The 18,432-nt window shown below is 41.5% G+C and overlaps 2 protein-coding genes across 2 annotated transcripts in view; both read right to left on the bottom strand.

The window, feature by feature from the left end:
- Window positions 1-10,307, bottom strand: part of MPP4 (MAGUK p55 scaffold protein 4) — a gene marked incomplete at its 5' end in the record, with an annotated part of 45,622 nt that extends 35,315 nt beyond the window's left edge. Inside the window, 3 exons of the mRNA XM_080799456.1 lie at window positions 1,260-1,381; window positions 2,415-2,524; window positions 10,225-10,307. Coding sequence (XP_080655582.1) covers window positions 1,260-1,381; window positions 2,415-2,524; window positions 10,225-10,307 — 315 coding nt within the window. The remainder of the gene's footprint in view (window positions 1-1,259; window positions 1,382-2,414; window positions 2,525-10,224) is intronic.
- ALS2 (alsin Rho guanine nucleotide exchange factor ALS2) overlaps window positions 9,587-18,432 on the bottom strand; it is a gene marked incomplete at its 5' end in the record, with an annotated part of 87,739 nt that continues 78,893 nt past the window's right edge. The window contains 7 exons of the mRNA XM_080799455.1: window positions 9,587-10,921; window positions 13,343-13,439; window positions 13,630-13,779; window positions 14,332-14,393; window positions 14,617-14,662; window positions 15,523-15,699; window positions 16,604-16,726. Coding sequence (XP_080655581.1) covers window positions 10,883-10,921; window positions 13,343-13,439; window positions 13,630-13,779; window positions 14,332-14,393; window positions 14,617-14,662; window positions 15,523-15,699; window positions 16,604-16,726 — 694 coding nt within the window. The 3' untranslated portion in view covers window positions 9,587-10,882. The remainder of the gene's footprint in view (window positions 10,922-13,342; window positions 13,440-13,629; window positions 13,780-14,331; window positions 14,394-14,616; window positions 14,663-15,522; window positions 15,700-16,603; window positions 16,727-18,432) is intronic.

Genomic DNA, 18,432 nt, shown 5'->3' with positions numbered 1-18,432 from the left:
AGCCCAAGGCCGGGCTCCATCCCACCACCCATGAGATCATGACCTGAGACGAAACCAGGAGTCAGATGCTCAACCGACTGAGCCACCCAGGCACCCCAAAGAGGAACAGTTTCTTAAAAGCATTTTTATTTGTTCTGAGTTTTAGCCTCAAGGAGAAAGGGTTGTAGACCAATGCTAAGGGTCCTGTTGATGGCCATTTGTGGTGGCCACTTTGTGATCCCAGGGTCCTCTAGAAGAAAAGGAACTGGGGGAGGAAAGAGGAACTACCAACCTAAATTAACCCTTCGTAAATTAAGAGGTTTGTGTAGCTCTTCTCTGAAGATTGCTGTAATATTGTGATTTATAATACGAATTATGTATTTGGTCCTGATGCTGGCTCAGAGCTCTTAAAACCCTTGGAATTCCCTAAGTGAGGAAATTGACAAACATACCTTTTTTTATGTTAATGGAGTGACTTCTGGAATGCACCTAAGGTTAAGGGCAGGTTGCCAGGAGAACCAACCATATAATTAGACTTCAGATTTTCAGTCCCTTCCCCTACCCCACCTCTACCTCCACCTCTGGGGAACCAGAGGGGCTGAAGGTTGAATCCATCCCCAGTGACTAATGACTTAATCAATGACCCCTATGTAATGAAGCCTCCAGAAAGGCCCCAAAGAACTGGGTTTGTTAGAATTTCTGGTTTGGTGACCTTGTGGAAATCTAGGGGACAGTGGGGAGGGGCATGGAAGTTCCGCACCCCTTCCCACATGCCTTATCCTATCTATTTCTTCCATCTGGCTGTTCCTGAGTTATATCCTTCTATAATAAACTGGTAATGTAGCAAGTAAAATATTTCTCTGAGTTCTGCGGGCTATAGCAAATTAATCACACCCAAGGAGAAGGTCATGGGAACCTCTGATTTATAGACCATTGGTAAGAAGTACAGGTAACAGCCTGGGCTTGTGACTGGAGTCTGACATGGGGGGAAGGGCAGCAGTCCCAGGAGACATAACCCTTTCCCTATGGGATCTGATGCCATCTCCCGATAGAGAGCTGCAGAACTGAGATCAATTACAGATATCCACTAGCACCCTGACAACTGTTTCTGGGGGGCCCCCCACACCCATGTTGGAAGTTCTCAGAACACACAAAAGAATTGCCTTCTGAGAAATGTAACAAGCTAAAATTCCCTGCCCATTGACCAGAGAGGGGCCCCGATGGGTGAGCAGTTTCCAGCTCCTGCAGCAGCAAAGGCCTCCGGGTAATGGGGCGCTCACCTTCAGCAGAGCCTGCAGCCACGGGGAATGGAGAAGATCATAGAGGAGACACACTCCATTCATGTCTCGGCTGTAGAACAGATTCAGCTCTCGCAGCACAAGCCTCAGGATCTGGGAGAGACCTGGGAAAGGGAGAGGGCAGAGGTGGGCGGCTGGTGGTGGTGAAGAAAGGCAGGTCTAAGTGTGAAAGAGAACTCGGACAGCGGGGACGAATGAGAAGACATGACACTGGGTTTAAGGCCAAGAGCTCTGGTTCTATCATTGTGGGAACTTCAGAAAGTCATCCATCGATCTGAAGCCCAGCGTCCTTGGGGCAAAATAATCTGCTAGCTTTCCCACAGGGTTGTTGCTAACGTTAGAAGAAATAATACATCATTTACAGATGGAAGATTTTATGAGAGCAACATTCTTTCCTTTCTCCCACCTTGTCAGCCTTTGGTTTATTCCAAAATTATCTAGTTGTTTCCTGGATCCTCCTTCTCTAATTCAGAGTCATTTGTCTTCCCCCTTTCTGAAAGTTCTTATTGAAAGTGGTGTTGAAAAACTCTAACTGTTGGAGCGTCTGGGTGGCTCAGTGGGTTAAATGTTAGACTCTTGGTTTTGGCTCAGGTCATGATCTCAGGGTCATGGGACTGAGCCCCCAGTCTCCCTCTGCCCTCAGCAGGGAGTGTGCTTGAGATGCTCTCTCCTTCTCCCTCTGCCCCTTCCCCTGCTTGTGCCCTCTCTTTCTCAAATAAATAATAAATAAATCTTAAAAAAAAAAAAAGTACTCTAACTGCCAGTAAGTGTTTAATATAAATCTCAGGATTCCACTGATTAAAGAAACTGAACAGATTTCAGCGAATGCTGTTTTTTTTTTTTACATGTTTTCATAGGCATTCTATTTTTGTAGTGATATTTTTAATGTGAAGTTCCAAGTTTAAATAAAACATTGGAGAAAAGAGAAAAAAGGAGGTTCTGAATCCGCTGTGCCGATCACCTTCCTTCCTGCCTTGGAAATTGCTTACATTCATCACTAATACAGGTAGTGTCCAACAAGTTCCTTATAAGAATCACAATAAATCTATCAGAAGCCCCGCGCCTAAATTTGATCTCACATCTAGAGGGACATTAGAAGGCCTCTCTGGTCCAAGAAGGAGTCCGGGCACCACATACCATTCTCCGGGTTGGTTGCCGTGGACGGTTTCATGTTCTTTTTGTCCAGTGGATGTGTTCCTCTGTCTGACTGTATCCTTCCTGCCCAAGCTTTCGGGCAGAATTCAGCACTGGGAGCAGACCCGTAAACAGCACACAGCTCACTCGGTCACGCTGGCCCCGCAGCTCTCACGTACTGGAATATATTTTCAACAACATTTACTGAGCAAGTGGAGTCCTATGCCACATCCGGGGACCCGCGTCCAACAAAACGCTTGCCCTTGGCGCTTACTCTCTAAATTAACCAACCCTATGAGAGAGCATTACTATTTCATGGAATACTCCTCCTACTTTTTTTTTTTTTTAACAAGTAACAAACAAATATTTGTTTATTTCTCACCTAGTTAATTTTACCATCCATCAGAGCTCAGACGAGCCTTCCCTGGCCTGACTCCACTCAGGGACCCTATTCCCTCTCGCTGCACCTACAGCTCTTCTTGGCACTGATCACAATGGCAAGAGGCATGGTTACGTCTGAGGCATACTCTTAGAGGTTATTTTCTATGGGGCTTTAGGAAGGATTGATTTCAAGAAACAGAAACCCAAAATAGTAGTGGCTAAACAGGGTAGAAGTTTATACCCTGCTTATGTAAAAGTGTAGAGGCAGAGACAGTTCAGGGCGGGTAGGGCAACCTTGCTGCATGAAGTGCTGAGAGTGGGTTCCTTCCAGCTCCCTGCTCTGCATTCCTGGGGTGTGCTGTGGTTCCCATCTTCCTGTTCCAAAATGGAGGCTGGAGCTCCAGCCATCACTTCTACTTTTCAGCCAGCAAAAGGAGGATTAAGAAATGAGGGCAAAGGGAACATGCTCACTGTTCTTTGTGGAAATTTCACAGAAGTTGCCCTATATAATGAAAAATCACCTTATGCCCTGGTAACTTTAAAGAACTTCAATGGACCTTCATGTTGCTTTAAAAAAAAAAAAACAACAAAAACCACCCTTAAAATTAATTATCAGAGCCTAGAACCCAGCTTTTCTTTACCTAAAAATACAAAGTATTTTTGCGTACTTTTAACATACATTGAATTTTCTGAAATGCTACTACCATGATTTAGAAATGAATTCACCTTGTTTTGCTTGGACTTTATCAAGTTGTTCACCCTTTCCGAAAATCATGTCAATAATGGTGAGGCTATTTTGCTTGATACACCTTTCATTGGCTTTTCCCCCCTGCCTTGTCTTAATAAATATCCCACTCTGTTACTGGTGTTTCCTGGGATCACTTTCCCAACAGATTATCCCATTAGAACCCTAAAAACTTAGGATTTAGGGCATCACTATAACATACCACTATCTGGCTGTATCTGTGTCTGCATTCAAGGCTGCAGCTGTGTCCCTGGTGGATTTTTTTTATAGGTGCAAACATGTTGTTTCATTATATCTTTTGGTGTAGTGGTAGTTCCTATTTACCTGTTGAAATTTACAATGTCTTATTGACAACATTTATTTAACATCTTTTTATTACTAGGGCACCATACAGATGGTTTTTCTTTTCTTTGAAGTTGTGTGTAAGCAAGCATCTTAATTTGGGTTTCCCCAGAATCAGACACAGAACAAGGATCCTAGTGGGATGATTTGTTTGGAAAGTGATCTCAAGAAACACCAGTAGCAGAGTGGGATATTAAGACAAGGCCAGGAGAAAAAGCTAGTGAAAACCGTATCAAGCAAGTGACTACTCTGGGCACTATGGAGCTTAATCCCTTGGGGGACTAAGGGACAAGAGTGGGGGTATTTATACACCAATGCTGCCAGTCATTGGGTGAGGGCTTTGGTCAGCGAACGTTACTTCTAGTCCTTCCAGCCTCCTACATGCATACTCTCAGATAGTGAGTGCAGGTGCTGGCCGTCTGAAGTTGGCCTGTAAGGACCAAGCCGTAAGGACCAAGGGTAGGGCAACAACAGCATTTGTTATCCAAGTAGGATAATAAAGGAGAAATCAGGATTTTTTTTTTTTTAAGGAGTATTGCAAAATAGTTTTTAGAGCCTGGGATATTACATCTGATATGGGTGAGAACCACTGTCTAGAATTTAAACAGGTTGTGGAGTTGAACCAGGAGGGCCGTCTAGAAAAAGACAGATCATTATTATGTTGTCCCTAAATTCCCAGACAGTGAGAAGGAAAGCGGTCATAGAATTTTAAACAACTGTCCCATACACACTGTCTCCCAGTCACACTGAAGTATTCTACTTTGCTAGATTCTACCAAAACCTGACATCACATGCTTTTGCCATGCCCACCACCACCCCCCCTTGCCCAGCCCCAACCAAGTTAGGTTAAACCCTGCCATTTTCCTGTGTTCTAGTTTTTGAGCACTCTGTCGAATCATTTAGCACAACATTTGCATGTATGACTCACCACCCCCCCCAGGAGGGGAGCACATGGAGGGTAGGTCATTGAAAAGGGAGGTGGAGGGTGCCTGGGTGGCTCAGTGGGTTAAAGCCTCTGCCTTTGGCTCAGGTCATGATTTCAGGGTCCTGGGATCGAGTCCCACATCCGGCTCTCTGCTCTGCGGGGAGCCTGCTTCTCTCTCTCTCTCTCTGCCTCTCTGTCTACTTGTGATCTCTGTCAAATAAATAAAATCTTAAAAAAAAAAAGAAAAAAAAGAAAGAAAAGAAAAGGGAGGTGGAGTATCTGCCAGACAGACATAAGTCAGAGTAGACAGACGGGTCCAACACCAAGCCATCATACTCAGGCAAATGCTGGAAATGCTATCCGAAGGGTGGTTCACAGGTTACATCCTTGGAGAGGAAGTACGGATTAAACAAGCCTACTGCTATCTGTGCATCATAAGGTGGACCACATTTCCTCCATATTAATGCCCAAATGCCCATGTGCCAAACCAGACTGTCCATGCAGCAGCCAGGGGCACCCGACTGTGCATTCCTGACTTGACCTGATTTGTGAGGGAGATTTACAGATAGACTGTGATTTTTATAGTGAGTTTTAATTATTAACATAGCTTCTAGTAAATCTATGCTGATTCCAGGGTTGCAGAAAATGAATTCATACATGCTAAAAAGCTTATGTTGAGTAAAACCTCCTTTCCCATGAAGGCATAAACAGCGATTTTCATCTCCATGACTTACGGGGAATTCTAAAAACGGAGGTCACTGTCAGGTTCCTGTGACAAATTGCTGGGGACTGAATGGTGTTCCCCCAAATTCAGATGTTGGAGTTCTAACCCCACTGTGCCGGTATTTGGAGATGGGACCTTTGGGAGATAGGAGGCTGAGATGAGGCCACGACAGTGGGGTCCCCATGATGGCATTAATGCCCTTGTAAGCAGAGACACCAGAGAGCTTGTCTCCATCAATGTCTCTGCCAGGTGAAGACAGAGCGAGGAGGAGTCTCTTGAAGCTAGGAAGAAGGATGGCACCTGAACCGCGCAGGCTCGTACCCTAATCTCAGGCTTCCAGCCTCCGGAACTGTAGGGGGAAAGAAAACCTCTGTTGTTTAAGCCACTGAGCCCCTGGTATTAGCCCAAGGTAAGACAAGGAGTTTAGAAGAAAATTAGGAAAATGGTTTTCCCACTTTCCAGTTTTTTTTTTTTTTTTTTAAAGATTTATTTGACAGACAGAGATCACAAGTAGGCAGAGAGGCAGGCAGAGAGAGAGGAGGAAGCAGGCTCCCTACGGAGCAGAGAGCCCGATGCGGGGCTCGATCCCAAGACTCTGGGATCGTGACCTGAGCCGAAGGCAGAGGCCTTAACCCACTGAGCCACCCAGGTGCCCCACTTTCCAGTTCTCTTATGCATTAACCTGTTCGGGGCCTGGCTTCTGTGTGGGTCATGTCTGCCGAAGTTCAGGAAGGTGGACCTCATGCTCTCCAGTTCACTGCTGAAGCCTCAGCATGTGTAGCAGGGTCTGGGCTGCATTTCCAGTCGTTGAGAAGGGGCGGAAAAACGGGAGGCCAAAATATGGAAGTCAAAGGCTGATACTTCCCTGGAGTTCAAGAGCAGCTCGGACGTCAGTCCTCAGGCGGCAGCTGGGGATTCCAGAGGCCTGTGCCCTTCCTCTCTGCCTCGGCCTGGTTATATTGACTTCAACCTCCTTCCCCATCAAACTTTGAAAAACTTTCATTTTTCAGACGTGGAAATGGACATTCAAAGGGTTATCTGGTACAGTTAACAAGTAGCAAAATCAAAAGTTTTCCTCTTTTGTTTCTGGGACTAGCCCTGACAAATGCCTGGCAAAGGACTATAATCGCTCTTCCTTGCCTTTTCTTGACTTCTGGACCAAGTTTGTCAGTTAGAACTTACCTATTTCTGCTGTCATGAGGAGAAGTCATGATAGAAGCTGCAGGTAGACATAAAACTACATGCGATTCTGGACTAATTAAGTAATGGAGGAAGGGTCACCGATTCTAATTCACTGAGAAGCTGCATTAGTGTTATGGACTCATGAGGAATTTGTCCTAAATATTACTTTAAAAATCAGTATTTCCATGAACTTATTAAAATGCAGTGATTACTATTAAATGCCATTCCCCTTACCCATATTAAGCTCATTTTTCAAAACAATGCTTCCTACTAGACAAAGCCTGAAAAAGCACTTGCAAACTTAATGCCCGTACAAAAATGGCCCAGCTTCCTCTGGGTAAAAATGCCATTGACTGGGCTAGAACAAATGCTCAGTTTTACTCAGTCTGCATGACAACGCATTATTCCATCCTTAAGAAACAGTTTCCCAAAGCAAAACCTGCTCTTTCAAAATCACAGAATTCTCCATACGATTTGGGTTACAATGAAACTAAACCATGCAAATTAAATTACAGAATTTTATCTGTAGCTATTAAATTTTATCTGTAGCTATTTTTATTTTATCTGTAGCTATTAAAAATTCACAGAAGCACAGACATTTATAGATCTCTTCTGGTAACTGAGGATCTTTTGGTAGAGTCTCTTACCTGCAAGACCGCAAACAGGCAATGTTACTCCTATCCAGAGAAAAGCTTTGGTAGAAAATACTAGTGGACTATTAGCTGCCAAAGTCACCTCACTGTTCTAGATAAAATCTCTGCACATCCTCTTTGATCTAATCCACAGGAGCCTAACCCAGCCTAACCAATAAGACACTCATAAGCTTCCCCTATCACAAATCTTAAGTATTCCTCACACTGAGAAGTCCAATTTATATCATTTTCAGTCGTCGCTGTGGTATTTTCGCTCAAAATGTCACCAAATAGTTAACCATGACAAACATTATTTTGGTTGACCACTCCACGATAACACACACCCAACAGATGACAGCATTTTTAACGAAGGAAAAACCGGAGACGCCAGAGAGTAAGCAGACCTCTTAACCTTATTGTCTCATGTTATGAGAATATGATGGAAGACCCTTTGGCCAATAATAATGAGGCCTGTAAAAAACAGTTCCTTCTGGAAGGTTCCCTACCAAGTGACTGTCAACTTAATACCGATTCTCTCAGATTGGAGTTACTTATTTGAAAATTTTATATTGCAGCAACGCACAGGAAGTGCAAGTCGGTGGGAAGCACGCTGGGAAGTAGATAACCCAGAATAAAACTAAAGGGTTCTGCTCACAGCAGGGCAGAGCAGAATAAAAACAAAACCGTATCTCACCATAAACACCTACTAATGCTATTAAAAGTTCTCATTTCCGGGCGCCTGGGTGGCTCAATCATTAAGTATCTGACTTCAGTTCAAGTTATGATCCCAGGGTCCTGGGATGGAGCCCCACATCAGGCTCCCTGCTTTGCGGGAAGCCTGCTTCTTCCTCTCCCACTCCTCTTGCTGTGTCTCTGCCAAATAAATAAAATCTTTAAAAAAATAAAAGTTTTCAATTTCAACTCATTTTTTACCTTACAATCTTTGAAAAAAAAAAAAAAAAGATTTGAGAGTGAGTGCATTCATGAGTGTGTGTGAGCAGGGGTAGGAGTGGAGGGAGAGAGACCGGGTGTCTCAGAAGACTCCATGCTGAGACGTAGGTCTGGATCTCACAACCCTGACAGCATGCCCTGAGCAGAGATCAAGAGTCGTCTGCCCGAACAACTGAGCTGCCCAGGTGCCCCTACTCTATGCTCTAACACATAACCCAGCTGCGAAGCGGCATCTCTGGCAACAGTGGTGGGAAAGAGCCCTGGAACTAGAGTTAGAGAAATTCTCGGTTAGAGTTCCAGTTCAAACAGTGAGCAAATCCCAGCCACCGTCCGTGTCTACAACATCAGTGGGGTTAATACCCGCCCTGCAGGGCTACTCTGAGCATTCACCACACATGTGAAAGATCTGTAACCCGTTGCATGAGAGCTAGGTATTTCTATTTAAAGACAGTGGCCTGGAGATCTAGATTTAGAATTTGAAAATTTATGGTTTTGCTATCTGAAAGGTATAAATACAGTATCAAGAGCCTAAAGAAACTGGAAAGTTCCATTCAAACCTCCAAAAAAAGGATGAGTTAAAATATGATTTTCTTGAAACTGAGACAGTCTACCATCATTTGAGAATTTCTAGGTGGGTCTCAAGTCTTTCTTTGTTCATTTCCAGAACTATCCCTGTCTTTCTCTCTCTCAAGGGATCCAAGACATTCGATAAATTTGCCTTTAAAATAAAAATGTGGAATCTGTGTTTATCCTGAAATCAAAAGAATCTCTAATGGAAATGCAAGGGGTTTAACATAAACTAATCGAGTGTTGGTTCCTTTCCAATAATGGGGAGCCACCTTCTGGTAGAGAGCAGTGGTGACATGGAAAGGCTTCTTGAGAAGACATTACAGCTGGGAGATACCTAACTAATGTAATGTAGTAGGTCCAACTCTTCCCTTCCCTGAATCTGTTCAGGAGATACAAAACAAAACAAAACAAAAAGTGACTATCAAAATATGCCTTTTGTTCAAGGAAATAATATTTAAGACCCCTATCCATGTATTAGGATCAGAAAGTCAATTTGTCAGCAAAGGGGCTCTAATTATGAATTTAGGTTTATTTTAAAGACAGAGATCTCTAAAATGCCAGAGGGACCTCTGAGGCCAATACAAAGAGGCATCGATTACACTTCAGGCAAAAAATAAATAAATAAGTAAAAAAACAAAACAAAACACACTAAGTCTGGGTTTCTTTTAAATTTCTAAGCTGTCCCTGAGTCATTTCTTACATAGTCATAAATAACAACCTCATCGAGATGAATGTCTTTTATTATGAAAATTGCTGTTACATTACAGCCAACATTCCGAAACAGTATTTTAATAAACATGTCTTGATTATAAAGTAGAGCAGAAATCATGATCCTTTTTTAAAATTGATTAACACCTGCCGATGTTAACGTAAATCTGGAGGACACTCCGTATGCTCACCACGGTGTGCAGGAGATGAGATGAGGAAGAGCACCTATGTTATTCAAAACAGCTCCTAGTGTTACTTGTACAGTGTAAACCAACCATTCACAATAGGACATTAAAAAAAAAAAGGTGAAAGGCAAAACACTAAAATGTTGAGGTGTTACAATACTTTTGAGCTGGGAAAAGCCAAAGCTTGTTTCCTTCTTCTTCCCCTCTGAGTTCAGTGCGAGGTACAGGGAAGAAGCAGAACACCAGGCCAGGGATGGATGCAGTTCCCTGCTTCGGAATTTCCCGGAATTTCGTCCTGCTCCAAAACACAGCCCACATGCACAAGCTCCTCGGGCTCTCATTCACGGGCCCCGCCATACAGCACTTGCACCTGGATGAGGGAGGGGCCCCAGCAGCTCGGGGTCAGTGTGTGAATTCCAGTGTGCTCACTCTGCAGCGCTGAAAGGAATCCAAGAACAAAACTCCTACGTTCTTTCTAGTCGGGAGGCAGGAGACTCCTGTTTAGATGTTCCATGGTGGGGGTCGTCACGGCATAGAACCTCTCCCGTCATGAATACCCTGCTGGAAAAGCTTAGAAAAAGTTAAAACTGCAGTTCGAGAAGGTCCTCCTTCCCTCCCTCAGCCAAGAAGCATGACGCACACGTGACTGCAAGGGATTCAGGAAGGCATAGTGTGGCGACTACAGTTTCGAGTACAATCTGCTCCTTGCAAAGGGGTCTGGGGTAACTGCAGGCAAACCCGGAACTCAAAAGAATTTATTAACTTCTTTAATGTAAGAAGCTATACCGGGAACTCTTCTTACAACTTCAGGTAGCTGGCATTCTCTTTACTGTAGGAAGGGATGTCCTCGTTTTCCGAACAGTAAATGTGTGATATCTGGGGGATTTAACACAGGCCAGAGACTGGTTTAATTGAATTCGATCTGTGTTCCAACCCTCTCTTTGAGTCATACAGTCTTTTTTTTTTTTCTGGGCGCAGGGCTATCATCATTAGTAAGGCTCAGAAATAACCACCAAAATAACACAACGTCCTAATTTCAACACCATTCGTTTTCGCCACTTCGGGAAGATGCCAGATGGTGCTAAAACATCCTACAGATAATCCAGTTGGCAAGCTGTTGTGCATCCTAGTTAAGCTTCTCACGCTGGATCTGGTAGTAACATGCCTGGAAAAAAAAGTTCAAAACCATTTAAAATGTACTTGTAAAGAGACCACATAAACACAGCAATGCACAGGAGACAAAAGAAAGGAAATGTCTAATTAATACTGAAAGCTCCAACAAAATCAGTTCGGTGCTTTATTTTTCCCTGCTTACTTCCAGTTCCCCTATCCACTGTCTCTTCTGCCTACTTGTAAATGTGTAGAGAGATTTTGCACACTTTCTTCTACTTCTAAAATAAACAAGCTTTTTACAAGCTGTTTAATATTCTTCACTAAGTAGAAATACCTTAATTGCTAAGCCATTACTGAGTGGACCTTTAGAATATGCTGAGCATTATAAGGTATACAAAAAACTATAATTGGAATCATCTAGTATGTCTAGGAAACTACAAATTAAGAGTAAGCACCAGTCCAGACCCAGTGAGTCAGAATTTCCAGGAATGAATTTGTTTTTTTAAGATTTTATTTATTTATTTGACAGAGGGAAAGAGAGAGAGAAAGAGAGAGAGAGAGAATGAGATGAGGGAGGGTCAGAGGGAGAAGCAGACTCCCCACTGAGCAGGTGCCTGATGCGGGACTCGATCCTGGAACTCTAGGATCATGACCTGAGCCGAAGGCAGTCACCCAACCAACTGAGCCACCCAAATGTCCCAGGAATGAATTTTTAAGAAGCATTCCCAGGTGATCCTGAAAGTATCCAGGTTTGGAAGTTACTCACGCTACAAAGAATACCTCAGCCAAACCATGTATGTTTTCCATTCCACAATTTCTCGGGATAAATCTCCAGGAGCTGGATTACTCAAGCCCCAAGAACATTTTTAATATTGGTGATATCGATATTAACAACAGTTTTCTAAAACGGTGACTGCTATTTAACCCAATATGCCCAGCAATATGGGCATATTCCTGATTTCACTATACCCCTATACCAGCACTGGCTATAATTGGCTATAATTTTAAAAGATCCTTGCTATTTTAGTAGGCACAAAATGCCATCTTGCTTAAATCTGCAGTACTGTAATTTTCAGTGAGGTTGAGCATTTTCCTACATATAAACGTATCAGTTGTTTCCCCCTTGCAGATATGTTGAGAGATACTCTTCTTATAACACAAACACTAAAAATATAAGTTCTAGGTGGGCAATATTTTCCCCAGTTTCTCTACCTTTTCCAGTCTATTTAATGGAAAATGTTAATCATATTTCAGTGGAAAAGTTCAAACAACTAACCCAAACCCTAAACCTGACATTAAATTCTAGGATTTTTTCTCATCTTAATTTGCCTGTCTCTCCTTCTCTCTTCTTTTCTCTACACTTAAATTCTCCAAAGCATCTGCAACTAACAATGGGGGTGATGTTACCCTGATTCCACCCTCCCTCCAAAACATCTAATAAGCTATCCCAATACATTAACCATTTATTAAATAATTCCTCTCTTTTCCATTTTTGTGTTTGATGTTTCCATTTTCACATGTGAAATTCTTATTATAACATTGCCTTTGTGAGGGCTAGCCCTTCTGTTAGGGGTAGTGTCCATTCTTGTGACAGTAACATACTTAACATACTTAATTATTGTAATTTTATATTTTACTAATTGGCAGAGTCGGTTTATTTTCCCTTTTTTTCAGGAGTGTTTATGCCATTTTCTACTTGTTGTTCTTCCAACATACTGCAGAATTATTCTAAAATTCTAAGAAAAATCAAGGCGAGGAACTACAATGACTTGCAACAATCCCTAGAGAGTACTCAGATTATAGAACCTCATCTGTAACACACTGGTTACAATAAATTCATGGAGAAAAAAGAAGATGCAATTCACATTCATTATATACGTACCGCCTTCTTTGTGTTACCTCATCTGTTAAATAGCTCTAGTGTTGGAGACTTTTTTGGACACTACGAATCCTTTCTGCTTCTTTTCTAGAGTTACATTTACATAGATGGTCTATCGTTATAAGCATTTCTAATGATTTGCTTCATCAGTTTATAGGGAAGATTGGGTAATTTGCTTTAGTATTTTGAAGAATAACTAACTGATTCTACTTTTATTATATATATATATATATTTTTTAAGATTTTATTTATTTATTTGTCAGAGAGAGTGAGCACAGGCAGACAGAGAGGCAGGCAAAGACAGAGGGAGAAGCAGGCTCCCCACCGAGCAAGGAGCCCGATGTGGGACCCGATCCCAGGACGCTGGGATCATGACCCGAGCCGAAGGTAGCCGCTTAACCAACTGAGCCACCCAGGCGTCCCAACTTTTATTATATTTTAAAATAATTAACAATATGTGCTCTAAAGGCATTTAATGTTTGCATTAAACCTCTGTATAAAGATGACAGTGTTTAATCACAGATTTATAATATGGTAAATTAAGGATAGACTTTAAGATAAAAAAAAAAAAAATTAAATACTACCTATACTTACCTTCAGGGTGGTGAACATTATTCCCTGTTCCCCATGCTGAAGATATGGGTCCATTAGATCCTCAATGAGGTGTACCTCAGAGCCTAAATTCCTAATCCTGCCCCAATGAGAAAAAGACACTGAATTATTTCTGTTTATATATAAGTCCTCCTTCTGAACATACATAAGGGAAAATAAAGAACAGCTCACCACAGTGGAATGGGTAAAGAGAAATGGCTCATCATTTCAGAAAAAACACTTATTAAAATAATGAGTCCCTAATAATCAAGTCAGAAAAGGTTGGTCACCTGGCCCGTAGCACCACATACAAGAAAACAGGAAACAAGTCATCCATGGACCACAAGAAGTCTTCCTGAAGTGATGCCAGGACACTCTGAGAGATCTCTTCAAAAGTCTGCTGGATGACCTTAAGTTTGTCTGATGGGGTAAATGTTGTGCTGTTGTTATTAAAAAAAAAAAAATCCTGTAATTTTTCTTAATAGAACTGTTTAATATTAAACATTAATTGCTTGACAATAAGCCCTCCTGGGGCTTAGGTGTCTTAAGTTGCACACATCAGGCATAATGAGTTGCTGGAAGGGCTGACCATGGTAATCCCTTGGTTCTTTGAGAAAGGACGCCTCCAACTCTCTATGCTTCACATGGAAGGATTCACTAAATTGTAAGATTACCCCCTTTAACCATGTAGGACATTATTCTCCTAACACTTCTCTGAGTAATAAAGTTTGGTTAATTTCCATTTGGCTAAAGATGTGATTACGTAGATACATTTCTGGGTAGGCTCTCTACCTCTTTTGAAAATACAATGGCCTTGTAGAGTAAAAGGTAAGCCAAATGTCTCAAGAGAGCCTTTTCTAATCTCCAGGCTGAGTGTGACACCTTCTAGGAGTGAAGGGGGCACTTAGAGCTTAGGTAAAGATAAAATCTCATTAGTATCTTAATAGACTATTACTTTGATTTATGTGATTTTTCAACAAATCAGCAATTACCTGATCTGCTGTAGACATTCTACAGCTGAGGCAAAACAAGCATCTTTTGTAGTTGGCAAAACCTTCAAAAAAGAGAATTTATGAAGGTCAGAGAGGAAAGCTGTCTTCCACAATAACAAGAAAAATTAAATGATACTGGTAGCAAGGTGTGGTTCTTCAGTGATAACTCATGTTTAGCTACCATTCTATCAAAGTAAAATGGAAATGTTTTGTTATTTTCAATATCCCACATCGAAGAAAAACACATTTACCGAGGAAACTAAAATTTAGTATAATTTACTATACCTTTTTACTTTCTCCAAGGATTGACAAGGTTGCAGGCCAGAATTTCCTACAATGGAATCCAGACACTGTTAGTGCAAGTTGTTACTTATAATAGTTTAATACCCATTAAAAAAAGCTGATGGCTATACTGCCTTCTCTGTCCCCATTTAAAATAACTGTTCCACAGATGTAGTTTTAATAAACATTCCAGAAATAATTTAAGAGTTCCTATCATGTTCCTAAGGGATCTGTCAATGTACTACAATTCCCCCATAAATTATGGATATTGCCAAGTTAGCCAAAGTCTTTCCTTCACTCAGTTTTATTGTATTTTTACTGTCAAATTATCCTACTGAAAAAAATTCACTTTCTGACTAAGGCTTGGTCATTTTAGATTGCACATATGTATAGTTACTGGGTGTGGGGTGACCAGCCTCATCATAGCACTAGGAAAAAAGCCATAATGTGTTCCCTTGGAATAACAAGAAACAATGCTCCACAACAAAGAGCACTTCTAAAACTTTTAAATTAGAAACTGGAGATAGGGAGGAAAGAAAGAGAAGGAAAGGAAGAATGTCAAAGACAAAATATAATTTTTTCTGAAACTGTAAATGTATGTATTCTGTTTTAAGGACTGCAAATAGGATAGGTAAAATTTATATATACACACACACATTTTATACACACGCACACATACAACACACATTCAGAAGAATAACAGTTTTACACTCCACTCCAAAAATTCTCAAAAGTAAAGATTAAATATCACTATTTTGCTGAATAATAGATAAGCAAATAAGGGAAGAAACTGCAAATCATATATTCCACTGGGTAGTAAAGTACCAAATTCTTGATAATGCTGTTTGCATTTTCAATTAAATTAAAATTTGATTCTAATTTGATTCTACTCCTAACTACTGTACTTACCTCTGTACCCCAAGGAAGCCCAGAAGAGCAATATCTGGCTGCTTATTCAGCCGCAGAACACATTCCCAGTAAATGTCTTCCTCGCGATCGTTATCCAGGGCATAGAGCATGAACAGTGGTGGGTAGAGCCGAGGCAGCAGTACAGGAAGCAATAACCCAGAACTTGTTACCACATAACTACAAAATATTGGAGAAGCATTCATATTAAAATGGAATACAGAATCAAAGAGCTTCAGTTTCTAGAGCTGAAAGTAAAGATGGGACATTTTGAGTAAAGACACAGTTATAAGAGGGGCACCTGGGCGGCTTAGTCAGTTAAGGGTCGACTCGATTTCGGCTCAGGTCCGGATGTCAGGGTGGTGAAGTTCAGCCCCGAGTCAGGCCCTGAGCTCAGCAGCAAGTCAGCTTAAGATTCTCTCTCCCCCCAGCACCCCTACTTTCTTTCTCTCTTTAAAAAAAAGAAATAAAAGAAATAGTTATAACATTATTCTACTTTCATATTTGGAGCTAACATGAGGACCCTACCTATATGGGCCCAGAGTTTTATCGTGGACCAACTGTGAATACTTTTCATTGACTCAAAATCTAACTGAAAATCTAGTTGGTTCCATTTTGAAAATGATTCCCTGTGGTTATTCTAGATCAGTATGACGTCACTTTGCTCAGCAGTCTTTGCACCCAGTCATCTGGGACTATGCTTCCGTGGGTTTGGTAATATAGCCTAAAAGGGATCTAGCCCAAACACATTATTTTAAAAATAAGGAAACTGAGATCAAGAGAAAACTTTTCCATGGGATTCTTTGTGTTTGTTTGTATGGTTGGTTTTTAAATATTTGATTTATTTATTTGACAGAGAGAGACACAGGGAGAGAGGGAACATAAGCTGGGGGTGGGGGGCGGGGGGAGAAGCGGGCTTCCTGCTGAGTAGGGAGCCCAATGTGGGGCTCGATCCCAGGACACTGGAACCATGACCTGAGCCAAAGGCAGATGCTTAACGACTGAGACATCCAGGCGCCCCTCCGTGGGATTCTTTGGCTAGGACCACCCACCCTCTTCACTATCTCTACCCAACTCGATTTACCCTGGCTCTGGCGATTCAGATCTGGAGTCTGACTTCCCAGTGCAGAAGGATTTCCTTTCCGTCGGCAGAGGGGCAGAGAGAGGAATTGTGCTGCCCTCTTCAGGAAGCTCAGGAAATAAGAATCTAAGGAATAACAGAAAATACAATTATAAAATGCACCTCGAGAATGGTTAAAAAGAGTAAAATGCATTTCTATTATTTCATCTATTTAAAGGATCTATGCAATCAAACTTTAAATCAACTAAATTTTTTAGTTCCCTAAGATTCTTTTTTTTTTTAAATTTATTTATTTGACAGACAGAGATCACAAGAAGGAGAGAGGCAGGCAGAGAGAGAGGAAGGGAAGCAGGCTCCCTGCTGAGCAGAGAGCCCCATGTGGGGCTCGATCCCAGGACCCCGAGATCATGACCCGAGCCGAAGGCAGAGGCTTTAACCCACTGAGCCACCCGGGCGCCCCTAGTTCCCTAAGATTCTTAACTGATGCTTTGTAATTACAGGATAAAATTAAGAGTGTAGCTAATGAATAATAATACCACTAAAAAGTCATGTGCTTTTTTTTTTCTGTCTGGTTATTGAAGAGTGAGAAATTCTTATCTCTGTGTTTTTCTTTTTTTTTTTTTTTTTGAAGATTTTATTTATTTATTTGACAGACAGAGATCACAGAAAAGGCAGAGAAGCAGGCAGAGAGAGAGGAGGAAGCAGACTCCCTGCTGAGCAGAGATTCCCGATGCGGGGCTCCATCCCAGGACTCTGGGATCATGACCTGAGCTGAAGGCAGAGGCTTTAACCCACTAAGCCACCCAGGCAACCCCCTCTGTGTTTTTCTTATCGGCAAATTTCATCTGAGGTCAATCTGTATTGACTCTTCAAGCAGAGACCATTCTCACAGCACAAACAATTAGTTGGAAACTATTTAAACATTCAACACTAAGAAAAACTGAAAATTGATTAATGTAAAATTAAAAAAAAATCTTTTTTTTTAATTCAAGTTGCTGCGGTGCCTGAGTGGCTCAGTGGGTGAAGCAGCTGACTCTTGGTTTAGGCTCCAGTCATGATCTCAGGGTCATGAGACGGAGCCCCACCTTGGGCTTGGCTCTGAGTGCAGAGTCGGCTTGTCCCTCACCCTCCCCCACTGCCACTCTCCCTGCTCTCTCGCTCTCACTCAATAAAATCTTTAAAACAAAAATTGAAGTTGCTAAAAAATTTTTCCAAATGATCAAGATGATAGGTTACGGAGGATTTTTTCCCCTAGGTTTTCAATTTGCCCTAGATTTTTATCTCTGACCTCTTATATGCAAATGGTGGGCTCTACTATAAACAAGTTCATGGTCCTCTTTTAGACAAAAACCTTGACTCTTAAAAGGGAGCTTACAATCTTTTCTATTTTTGTAGACTTATACCTCGCCCCGCCTCTGTCCCTAATTTTATAGTTGGAAAAACTAAAACAAAAGTCAGAAAACTTATCTTCATTATATTCATCTAAGTATGTAAGAGCTGAAACACTCCCAGCCAGTGGTCTTTTAGTGGATTACACTGCCCCCTCAAAATCGAAGACGGTTCCAAATGCATCTATCAATTTTGAAGTTAATAATATAAGGAAGTTTTCCTGGAAAATTCATAGATTTTTGTATAATGACCTCATTATAGTATTTACTTGCTGGCTTAACCCCAGTAAAAGATCTTGAATTTCACAAGTTCCAATTTTCCTACCTGAAACTTTCTTTCCAAAGATGTTCTACTTGCTTGCTTTCTCACCTCTTTTCAAGTCTCTGCTCAGATAGTACATTAGTCAGGTCTCCTGGACCTTCTATTTAAATAGCAGCCTCTTA

The sequence above is a fragment of the Martes martes genome, assembly GCF_963455335.1.
Source record: "Martes martes genome assembly, chromosome: 3".
NCBI lineage: Eukaryota > Metazoa > Chordata > Mammalia > Carnivora > Mustelidae > Martes > Martes martes.
The sequence above is the reverse complement of the archived record's forward strand: the minus strand, read 5'-3'. Positions and strand labels throughout refer to the sequence as shown.